Here is an 11,620-nt window from a genome sequence, read left to right as displayed (position 1 = left end):
GGGTGTGAATGATAAGAGCTTTCTGGTCAAATCTGGGGGCTGCCCCAGATAACGATCAGATGGGGAGCGAGTTTGGGATGCAGGAGACAATTTGTTAAGGTTCACCCCCTTCATATAATATGGCAAATTTCCAGCGGCCCTGCGCAAGCCTTGGGGCAGAAGAAAATAGCCGCTGCTGCATGTATAGTCCACATTGTTGGCCCTCGTGAGGTCACGGAATTTTTTCTTCCTCTCCAGCTGGTGAATTTGAGTGCTGAATCAGGACAAGGTTGTGGGGTTTTGTTGTTTTTGTTGTTTTTGTTTTTCTCTTTTTGTTTGTTTTGTTTTGTTTTTGAGACGGAGTCTCGCTCTGTTGCCAGGCTGAAGTGCAATGGCGCGATCTCAGCTTATTGTAAACTCCGCCTCCCGGGTTCAAGCGATTCTCCTGCCTCAGCCTCCCGAGTAGCTGGGATTACAGGCATGTGCCACCACGCTCTGCTAATTAGCCACGCCCGGCTTTTTTTTTTTTTTTTTTTTTTTTTTTTTTTTAGTAGAAATGGGGTTTCACAATGTTGACCAGGATGGTCTTGATTTCTTGACCTCATGATCCGCCCGCCTCGGCCTCCCAAAGTGTTAGGATTACAGGCGGGAGCCACCGCACCTGGCGGTTTTTCTTTGAGACAGTGTCTCGCCCTCATTGTCCCGGCTGGAGTGCAATGGCTCACTGCAACCTCCGCCTCCGGGTTCAAGCGATTCTCCTGCCTCAGCCTTCCGAGTAGCTGGAATTACAGGCGTCTGCCACCACGCCAGGCTAATTTTTTGTATATTTAGAAGAGATGGGGTTTTGCTATATTGGCCAGGCTGGTCTTGAACTCCTGACCTCTGGTGGTCCACCGGTCTCGACCTCGCAAAGTGCTGGGATTACAGGTGTGAGCCACTGTGCCCGGCCCAGTGTTTTCCTATTTCTTTATTTCTGAGACGGAGTTGCACTCTGTTGCCCAGGCTGGAGTGCAATGGTGGGATCTCAGCTCACTGCAACCTGTGCTTCCAGGGTTCAAGCTATTCTCCTGTCTCAGCCTCCCGAGTACCTGGGACTACAGGCGCCCACAACCACGCCCGGCTAATTTTTGTATTTTTAGTAGAGAGAGGGTTTCTCCATGTTGGTCAGGCTGTCTCGAACTCCCGACCTCAGGTGATCCACCCGCCTTGGCCTCCCAAAGTGCTGGTATTACAGGCGTGAACTACCACGCCCGGCCTTTTTTCCTATTTCTTTCTTTTTTTTTTTTTTTTTTTTTTTTTGAGACGGAGTCTCGCTCTGTTGCCCAGGCTGGAGTGCAGTGGCCGGATCCCAACTCACTGCAAGCTCCGCCTCCTGGGTTTATGCCATTCTCCTGCCTCAGCCTCCTGAGTAGCTGGGACTACAGGCGCCTGCCACCTCATCTGGCTAGTTTTTTGTATGTTTTTTAGTAGAGACGGGGTTTCACTGTGTTAGCCAGGATGGTCTCGATCACCTGACCTTGTGATCCGCCCATCTCGGCCTCCCGAAGTGCTGGGATTAGACTTGAGCCACCGCGCCCGGCCCTTTTTTCCTATTTCTTAAGCACCTACTGCATATCAAGCAGTTTCCAAATGTTATCTCATTAACACCAGGTGCAGTGGCTCACACCTGTAATCCCAGCACTTCGAGAGGCCGAGGGCAGATCACGAGGTCAGGCGATTGAGACCATCCTGGCTAACATGGTGAAACTCTGTCTCTATTAAAAATACAAAAAATGCCGGGCGCGGTGGCTCACACCTGTAATCCCAGCACTTTGGGAGGCCGAGGTGGGCGGATCACAAGGTCAGGAGATCGAGACCACGGTGAAACCCCGTCTGTACTAAAAATACAAAAAATTAGCCGGGCGCGGTTGTGGGCGCCTGTAGTCCCAGCTACTCGGGAGGCTGAGGCAGGAGAATGGCGTGAACCCCAGAGGCGGAGCTTGCAGTGAGCCGAGATCGCGCCACTGCACTCCAGCCTGGGCGACAGAGCGAGACTCCGTCTCAAAAAAAAAAAAAAAATACAAAAAAAATTAGCCAGGAGTGGTGGCCTGCGCTTACAATCCCAGCTACTCAGGACTGAGGCAGGAGAATTGCTTGAACATTGGAGGCGGAGGTTGCAGTGAGCCAAGATCATGCCACTTCACTCCAGCCTAGGTGACAGAGTGAGACTCTGTCTCAAAAAAAAAAAAAAAGAAAAAAGGCCAAATGTTATTTCATGCAAATCTCACAAAAGCCCTATGCCTGGCAAACTTACCTCAGCTCAATTAGAAGCACTCCATGCCAAAAGAAACTCACAGAATTGGTGTCCAACCAGCCGGGCGCGGTGGCTCACACCTGTTATCCTAGCACTTTGGGAGGCCGAGGTGGGCAGATCACCAGGTCAGGAGATCCAGACCATCCTGGCTAACACGGTGAAACCCCGTCTCTACTAAAAATACAAAAAACAATAGCCAGGCATGGTGGCAGGCGCCTGTAATCCCAGCTACTCGGGAGGCTGAGGCAGGAGAATGGCGTGAACCCGGGAGGCGCAGCTTGCAGTGAGCCGAGATCATGCCACTGCACTCCAGCCTAGGTGATACAGTGAGACTCCGTCTCAAAAAGAAAAGAATTGGGGCCGGGCATGGTGGCTCACGCCTGTAATCCCAGCACTTTGGGAGGCCGAAGCGGGCGGATCAGGAGGTCAGGAGATCGAGACCATCCTGGCTAACACGGTGAAACCCCGTCTCTACTAAAAATACAAAAAAATTAGCCGGGTGTGGTGGTGGGTACCTGTAGTCCCAGCTTCTCGGGAGGCTGAGGCAGGAGAATGGTGTGAACCCGGGAGGCGGCGGAGCTTGCAGTGAGCTGAGATCGCACCACTGCACTCCAGCCTGGGCGACAGAGCGAGACTCCATCTCAAAAAAAAAAAAAAGAAGAATTGGTGTCCAACCACGAATCTGAAATGCGAGACAAACACGTTCTCAATTTACAATAGCCTCCCTGCTCGAGCCTCTCATCACACTGTCCCCCGAGTTCAAAGGTCAGCACTTAATTGACTTAACACAGTTCCCAAACGCAAGCCAACTTCTTCACCCTGGGAAGCACTAGCTGTTTTCAACAATAGCAGGGTTAGATTCCATGAATATTGCCCTTACTTTAGAACTTGACTCTAGAGATGCTTCTGTATTTTACCCCTATTTGATAGATGAAGAACCTGAAGTATAGAAAGTCTAAGTGACTTACCCAAGATCACACAGTCAACAGGCTCTAGAATAGTTTGAAGCCAGGGCTGTGTGACTCACCAAAACCTGGATTTCATTCTCCTCCCTCTTCAGACTTTTCTAAGGTCAAAGCGGGTAAGTACTGTAAAGGGATGTGCCTGGGCTTTCAGCCTCTCCTGCCTCTTGACACTAGAATAGAGGCTGAGATGCTGCAGGGCGACCTACTTCCCAGGCTTCTGTTGCTTTTTAAAGATCCAGTCTCTGCTGGTGGCTTTGGGGGAGGAGGAGGCAGGGATGGCTCCATTACCTTCCTGTGTTCCTTCCCCCCATAGTCCATCCCCAAGGCCAAAGTCACACCTGAGCTAGCTCCCCAAAGTAGGAGGGAGAGACCTTTCTTTTTTTTTTTTTTTTTTTTTTTTTTGAGACAGAATCTCTCTAGTCACCCAGGCTGGAGTGCAGTAGCGCCATCTCAGCTCACTGCAAGCTCAGCTTCCCGGGTTCACGCCAGTCTCCTGCCTCAGCCTCCCAAGTAGCTGGGACTACAAGCGCCCGCCGCCACACCTGGCTAATTTTTTGTATTTTTATAGAGACGGGGTTTCACCGTGTTAGCCAGGATGGTCTCGGATCTCCTGACCTCGTGATCCGCCCGCCTTGGCCTCCAAAAGTGCTGGGATTACAGGCGTGAGCCACAGCGCCCGGCCATGGGAGAGACCTTTCAGCCCATGTGCAAACTAAAGTAGAAAAACCTTATTGTATGTTAGCAGGAAGTGAAACAGGAAAGGTATCCTATTCTTTTTTTTTTTTTTTTTTTGAGACAGAGTCTCAGTCTGTTGCCCAGGCTGGAGTATAGTCACTGTAACCTCCGCCTCCCCACTTCAAGTGATTCTCCTGCCTCAGCCTCCCAAGTAGCTGGGATTACAGGTGTGCGCCACCACCCCCAGCTAATTTTTGTATTTTTAGTAGAGATGGGGTTTCATCATGTTGGTCAGGTTGGTCTTAAACTCCTGACCTTGTGATCCGCCCACCTACCCACCTCAGCCTCCCAAAGTGCTGGGATTTTAGGTGCCACCATGACAGCTAGGTTTTTTTTTTTTTTTTTTTTTTTTTGACAGAATCTCACTTTGTTGCCCAGGCTGAAGTACAGTGGCACGATTCCGGCTCACTGCAAGCTCCGCCTCCTGGGTTCCCGCCATTCTCCTGCCTCAGCCTCCCAAGTAGCTGGGACTACAGGCCCCCGCCACCACGCCCGGCTAATTTTTTTTTGTATTTTTAGTAGAGACGGGGTTTCACCGTGTTAGCCGGGATGGTCTGGATCTCCTGACCTCGTGATTCGCCCGCTTCGGCCTCCCAAAGTGCTGGGATTACAGGCGTGAGCCGCTGCACCCGGCCTTTTTTTTTTTTTTTTTTTTAACTTTTTTGAGATGGAATCACTCTGTTGCCCAGGCTGAAGTACAGTGGCACGATCTCAGCTCACTGCAACCTTTGCCTTCCCAGATTCAAGAGATTCTCCTGCCTCAGGCTCCCGAATAGCGAATAGCTGCTATTACAGGTGTGTGCCACCACGCCCGGCTAATTTTTTGTAATTTTAGTAGAGACGGGGTTGTACCACGTTGGCCAGGCTGGTTTCAAACTCCTGGCCTCAAGTGATCTGCCCACCGTGGCCTCCCAAAGTGCTGGGATTACAGGCGTGAGCCACCGCACCCAGCCAGCTTTTATTTTTTCTAGCAAGAAAGGTCTTGCTATATTATCCAGACTGGTCTTGAACTCCTAGGCTCAAGTGATCCACCTGTGTCTCAGCACCCCCCCCCCCGGTCACTGGGATTACAGATGTAAGCCACCATTCTGGGCTAGGCGGATTTTTGTCTGTTTGGGTAAATGACTTCACATAACAGATGCTCATCATGTGTTACAAGAGTAAATGCCCCACCCCAACCTCCACAGACTACATCTGGCAAAATCTGAGAGCCTGTGGTGTACCGGGATGGGCCCACCTCAGCCCACTTCCAGGACCACAGCCCTCTGCCTTCCACCCTCTACTTGCTGAGGCCGTGTTTCTCTGAGTCTTGGTCCTCTTTTGATTGAAAGTGGAAGGAGGGGCCAGGCACGGTGGCTCATACCAGTAATCCTTAAGGCGGCAGATCACTTGAAGTCAGGAAACCCCGGCTCTACCAAAAAGATAAAAATTAGCTTGGTGTGGTGGCACACTCATGTAGTCCCAGCTACTTGGGAAGCTGAGGCAGGATGATTGCTTGAACCTGGGAGGCGGAGGTTGCAGTGAGCCGAAATCATGCCATTGCACTCCAGCCTGGGCGCAGAGTGAGCCTATCTCAAAAAATAAAAATAGGCCGGGCACGGTGGCTCACGCCTGTAATCCCAGCACTTTGGAAGGCCGAGGCGGGCGGATCACAAGGTCAGGAGATCGAGACCATGGTGAAACCCCGTCTCTACTAAAAATAGAAAAAAAAATTAGCCGGGCGCAGTGGCGGGCGCCTGTAGTCCCAGCTACTCGGGAGGCTGAGGCCGGAGAATGGCGTGAACCCGGGAGGCGGAGCTTGCAGTGAGCCGAGATCGCGCCACTGCACTCCAGCCTGGGTGACAAAGCGAGACTCCGTCTCAAAAAAAAAAAAAAAAAAAAAAAAAATTAAAAAAATAAAAATAAAAAAGTGGAAGGAGGGGGCTGGGTGCAGTGGCTCACACCTGTAATCCCAGCACTTCGGGAGGCCAAGGCGGGAAGATGGTTTGAGCCCAGGAGCTCCCAACCAGCCTGAGCAACGTGGCAAGACTTCGTCTCTACAAAAAAAAACAAAAAAATGAGCCGTGTCTGATGGCACATGCCTGTAGACCTCACCCAGGAGGCTGAGGTGGGAGGATCACTTCGGCCCAGGAGGTTGAGGCTGCAGCGAGCTGTAATTTCACCACTGCACTCCAGCCTAGGTGACAGAGGGAGACCTTATCTCAAAAAAGAAAAAAAAAGAAAGTGGAAGAGGGCCCAGCCCTAAGCTGGGTAGGAGTGCCAAGGCTGCTTAGCTGCTGCCATTCCTGCCTGGGAAGACTGGGGTGAGCCTATAGCTAGGGGGCCCCCAACATTGCTCCAGGTTCAGCAGGTTTGAGATGGGAAGCAAGGGCATCTTAAAACTCGTGTGGGTTTGGAGAACAGGTGGAGCCAGGCAGCTTCTGGCTCCAACAGGATGCACAATGGAGCCAGGAGGAGGGCATGGAAGGGCTGGGAGGTCTGTGTCAATGATCATGTTCTGCAAGGTTGGACAGAGAACCCCCGCGCCCTCCTTCTCTTGAGGGTGTATGCATATGGAAGGGACAGACTCCAGCCTCCCTGGAAGGGCTTCAAGTAGCTGGAGGACTGAGTGGCCTTTCCCCCAGCAGAGCACACAGCCCCACGGAATCCAGCTCTCAGCATTCCTCACCTCCTTTGCTACCAAGATACAGTCCCCTCCACTCCCCTCCCCAGTCTCCCAGGTACTACCCTCAGCCCCCTTCAGTCTACTCCCCACAGGAGCCAGAGGGATCCCCTGAAGATATAAAACGTACGATGTTGCTACTTCAAATACCCTCCAAAGCCTTCTCCTCACTTAAAATCCCGGGCATGACATGGTGGCTCAAGCCTGTAATCCCAGCACTTTGGCTGAGGTGGATCACCTGGGGTCGGAAGTTCGAGACCAGCCTGGCCAACATGGTGAAACCCTGTCTCTACTAACAATACAAAAATTAGCCAGGCATGGTGGCCAGCGCCTGTAATTCCAGCTACTCGGGAGGCTGAGGCAGGAGAATTGCTTGAACACAGGAGGCGGACGTTGCAGTGAGCCGAGATCACGTCACTGCACTCCAGCCTGGGTGACAGAGACAAGACTCCGTCTCAAAAAAAAAAAAAAAAAGAATAAAATCCTGGGCCGAGAATGGCTCATACTGGTAATCCTTGCACTTTAGGAGGCTGAGGTGAGAAGGCTGCTTAAGCCCAGGAGTTGGAGACCAGCCTGAGCAACATAGGGAGACCCCATCTCTAGAAAAAAAAACAACTAGCAGAGCGTGGTGGTGTGAACCTGTGGTCCCTGCTATTTGCGGGACTGAGGTGGGAGGAGGCCGGGAAGTCGAGGTTGCAGTGAGGCAGTGAGCTGTGATTGTAGCACTGCACTCTAGCCTGAGCGACAGAGCAAGACCATCTCCAAAAAAAAAAAAAAAAGAACAAAATCCTGAATTCTCCCCTTATAATCCCTCCGTCCTCCTCCTCACTTCATCAGGCCCAAGCCCTCTCCGACCTGGCTATTCCTCTGCCTGGGGCTGTGTCTCATCTCCCTCAGGACTCTAATCAAATGTCACCTAAAAGACATACCCCCTTCCTCCCTAGCTGCAAAAGGGCTTCCCCTTTTTGTTTGTGTCTGTCTCCTTCTGTAAGGGCAGGGAGGGTGTGGTCTGCTGTGTTCCCAGCTGTCGCCCCGGAGCCTTGCAGAACCCTGGCACATAACAGATGCTCCTAAGTGTCTGCTGAATGCACAATGCAACAGCTTTGGCCCAGCCAAAATGGAACTGTGAAGAGAAAGTGAGCCTAAGGTGGTATGGTGGGGATGCAGCAGTGAGGGGAGATGGGTCTTGGGGAAAGTCCAGGCCTACATGAGGGGATGTGCCCCTGTCCTTCCTACCCCCTCCATATCCTGCTCCTTACCAGGCCAGACCCAGGCTTTGACAGGTACAATGCCAGCTACCAGGGGAAGGCTTAGGTCCGACAGCGCAAAGAAGACAAACCAAGCACACAGCTCCGGCACTAAGTCAAGTTCTTTACTTCCCAGAAGTGATGGCTAAGGGAAGGGAGGAGGGTGAGAAGAGGAAGAGAGAAAGAGCCAGAGAGAATGAGGAGGTGAGAAGGGGGGACAGTAAACCACTGTTCTATGAAGTCTCACGAGGCAAGTGCTCAAGGTAAAAAAAGAGTCCTGGAGAATCGTCCACGGCTGCGGGAAGCATCTCGGTTTGCTTCTGCTTTTAAGTCCTCTCGGGGAAGGCTGCCACCGCTGCCACTGCATTAAATAGTTATGTACATCGCAGAGAGTCCCAGGCCATGGGCAGGCGGGGGAGGGGCGTCATTTCACCAGGGGCCGAGTTTTATCATCGTCACCGCACTGGTGGGCTTTGTACTTTTTCACTTCTGCCATGTACTTGGCCCACGCATCACCTTTACTTGTTAATACCTGTGGAAGGGGGATATGGGTTTGGAGGGGGGGGTGCCAGGAACCAGGGTCAGGACTGCCCTGAGACAGCTGACCCATTCCCAGTGTCACCCGGCGGAAGACTCTGGGTTTGAGCTAAAGATTGTAAAGTCAAGTTATCTGGGGACCCTCCTATCCTGCCAGGCACACTCAGCAAAGGCCTGGATACCAGACAGGGAGGGAGAAGGCTGGGCACAAAAGCTGGAAGGAAAAGGCAATGTGGGTGGCCCTCCTGCACCCAGCCGGCTCACCTCATCCTCCGTCTTCTGCTTCTTGGCTACTATTCCCGTCTTGAGGGCTAGTTTGTTCCCGCCTCTGCGTTTGCCCACCTGGGTGAAGGGACAGAAGACTGCAACGGTTACAGGAGCCGGGACCGCCCTTGGCGGCGCTGAGGCCCACTACACCTTCCTAGCCCGGCCTGGTGGCCCGTCCTGACGCCGCGCCCAGCTCCGCCAGCCGGCCGACCTGCGCAGCAATCAGAGAGGAGCACACGCGACTCAGCGCCTGCCCTGGGCCCGCGGTGCCCTCCCAGGGAGCAAGAAGAGTGCCCACCTCAGTGGGGACCAGCTTTGTCCTCACTTTCCATGCCAAAGCCTCACCCTCTCTAGCAGGGACCACAAGAGGTGGCAATAGCTCCCTTTATTGAGCATGTACTGTATGCCAAGCCCTGTGCCAAGTGCTGCGGATGTATCATCTCCTTCCATTTTCACAGCTACCCTAAGATGAAAGTTAGAACCACCCCCTTTTTGACCAGGCGCGGTGGCTCAGGCCTGTAATCCCAGCACTTTTGGAGGTGGAAAAGGGGGGATCACCTGAGGTCAGGAGTTTAAGACCAGCCTGGCCAACATGGTGAAACCCTATCTCTACTAAAAACACAAAAAATTAGCTGGGAGTGGTGGTAGGCGCCTGTAATCCCAGCTACTCGGGAGGCTGAGGCAGAATTGCTTGAACCTGGGAGGAGGAGGTTGCAGTGAGCCAAGGCTCCACCACTGCACTCCAGCCTGGGCAAGAGCGAGACTCTGTCTCAAAAAAAAAAAAAAAAAAAGGAACCACCCCCTTTTCCTAGATGAGGAAAGTCTTTCAGAAGGAGAAGTCATGCTAACAACAAACAATGGAGCTGATTCAGGGTCAGGTGGGTCAAAGCCTCTGGACAGCATCCTTAGACATCAAGCAACATTGCCTTCTCTGTGCCTAGCCTGGCATGGCCTCTTTGAGGGTGCAGCCAAAATAGACCCTCAATGAACAAATGAAACAGATGCAACAACTGCTACACCCATTCATGAAGGGATACTCAGCCTCCACTCGCAGGTTCACGCCAACCCTGGTCCTGACGTTTTTCCTTCCTTACCCTTTCCTCAAAGATTGTCTTCCTCTAGCCTTTCATCCTGTATCCCACCTTCTCCCATTGATTGAGGGCTTCCTGCGCTCCGGGGGCTCCAACAGGCTTCACAGATAACCAGGCATTCAGTAACCTGTGCTGCTGGGACTATTTTCTTTTTGTTTGTTTGTTTTGTTTTGTTTGGAGACAGAGTCTCACTGTCCAGGCTGCAGTGCAGTGGCACGATCTCAACTCACTGCAACCTCCACCTCCCAGGTTCAAGTGATTCTCCTGCCTCAGCCTCCCGAGTAGCTGGGATTACAGGTATGCACCACCATGCCTGGCTAACTTTTGTATTTTTTTTTAGTAGAGTCGGGGGTTTCACCATGTTGGCCAGGCTGGTCTCGAACCCCTGACCTCAGGTGATCTGCCCGCCTCGGCCCCCAAAGTGCTGGGATTACGGGCATGAGCCACAGCGCCCGTCCTGCTGGGACTATTTCACACTGATTTTTTTTTTTTTTTAAGATAGTCTCTTGTTCTGTCATCCAGGCTAGAGTGCAGTGGTGCAATCATGGCTCACTGCAGCCTGAATCTCCTGCGCTCAAGCGATCCTCCTGTCTCAGCCTCCTGGGGAGCTGGAGCTCCAGGCATGTGTGGCACCATGCCCAGCTAATTTTTAAATTTTTTTTGTAGAGATGGGTTTTTGCCATATTGTCCAGGCTGCTCTCCAACTCCTGGGCTTAAGCAATCCACCCACCTCAACCTCCCAAAATGTTGGAATTACAGGTGTGAGCCACTGCACCCAATCCACACTCATTTTTAACAAATGAAGAAACTGAGGCTTGGAGGGGTTACATCACTCGCCCAAAATCACATGCAGCATCCAGAACTAGAGCCCCCAATCTGTTAGTCTCAAGTCAACACTTTTTCCTCCACACTGCAAGGACTTGATCTTAACACTACAGACATGGCAAGCTCAGAGCCAAAAATCAATATACGCCCTATTTACTTAGCCCAGAGTTTCTCAACCTGGCACTAATAACATTTTGAGCTGGATTATTCTTTGTTTGGGGGTGGGAGGGCGCTGCCAAACGCATGGTAAGAAGTTGAGCAGCATCCCTGGCCTCTACCCATAGATGTCACTAGCACCCCCTCCCGCAGTTCTGACAACCAAAAATGTCTCCAGACTTTGCCAAATGTGGGGGTGGAGGGAACTGCCCCAATTGACAACCACCAGTTTAGCCCTTCCTGGAAGACAGGCTCTATGCTAACCACTTTTCCAGGATCACCTCATAAAACCCTCACCACATCAAGAGATGCGATGATGTCTATTTTTGCAACTAGGGAAAATGAGGGTAGGCCAGCCCAGAGGCTCCAGGAAAGCAGCGATCTTGTCTGTAAGCTCACCACTGCATACCAGCATCTAGCACAATGCCTAGCACGAGGTAAAGTGCTCAATAAATGGAGGTTCGTCGAATAAGATACAAGGAAGTCAAGTAATTGTCCTAGGTAAGTAATTGTCCTTACACAGTACCTGGTCTGAGTCTAATGCATATAGCTCAGAGTCCAAACTTAATTTACCCCCTTTCCTCACAATTAGTGGTGGTCCCATGACCCAAGGTCCGGGTACCATTCAAACAGGAATCCCGATATCCACGTTTCCTCACTCTCCACAGTGCTGATTCCAAGGGAATTCCTCAGCTTCCAGTTCCCACGGGCAGGCTCCTGGAGTCCCCACTCCCGCCCCCAGACCCCAAGTTCCTCATCCTCAGTGGGTGACCCGGACGGGCCCCTCATTCAGAAAGGAAAGTGGACCTCGGTCCCGATCCCCCTTCACGGGCCCCTACTCCCGCTGCCAGGACAGGCCGTGG

At 52.0% G+C, this 11,620-nt stretch overlaps 3 protein-coding genes across 5 annotated transcripts in view; 2 read left to right on the top strand and 1 right to left on the bottom strand.

The window, feature by feature from the left end:
• Window positions 1-11,620, top strand: part of RNASEH2A (ribonuclease H2 subunit A) — a 239,428-nt gene that overhangs the window by 146,526 nt on the left and 81,282 nt on the right. The window lies entirely within an intron of this gene.
• GET3 (guided entry of tail-anchored proteins factor 3, ATPase) overlaps window positions 1-11,620 on the top strand; it is a 422,808-nt gene that overhangs the window by 397,398 nt on the left and 13,790 nt on the right. The gene's annotated exons all lie outside the window — the stretch shown is intronic.
• The window catches only part of TRIR (telomerase RNA component interacting RNase), a 48,318-nt gene continuing 44,683 nt past the window's right edge, over window positions 7,986-11,620 (bottom strand). For all 3 annotated transcript variants that reach the window (XM_050770880.1, XM_050770881.1, XM_050770879.1), the window contains 2 exons: window positions 8,683-8,760; window positions 7,986-8,413 (listed from right to left, as the gene is read on the bottom strand). In XM_050770880.1, the coding sequence (XP_050626837.1) occupies window positions 8,306-8,413; window positions 8,683-8,760 (186 nt within the window). In that variant the 3' untranslated portion in view covers window positions 7,986-8,305. The remainder of the gene's footprint in view (window positions 8,414-8,682; window positions 8,761-11,620) is intronic.

Source organism: Macaca thibetana, chromosome 19 (assembly GCF_024542745.1).
Source record: "Macaca thibetana thibetana isolate TM-01 chromosome 19, ASM2454274v1, whole genome shotgun sequence".
Taxonomy (NCBI): Eukaryota; Metazoa; Chordata; class Mammalia; order Primates; family Cercopithecidae; genus Macaca; species Macaca thibetana.
This window is presented reverse-complemented; position numbering and strand designations above follow the sequence as displayed.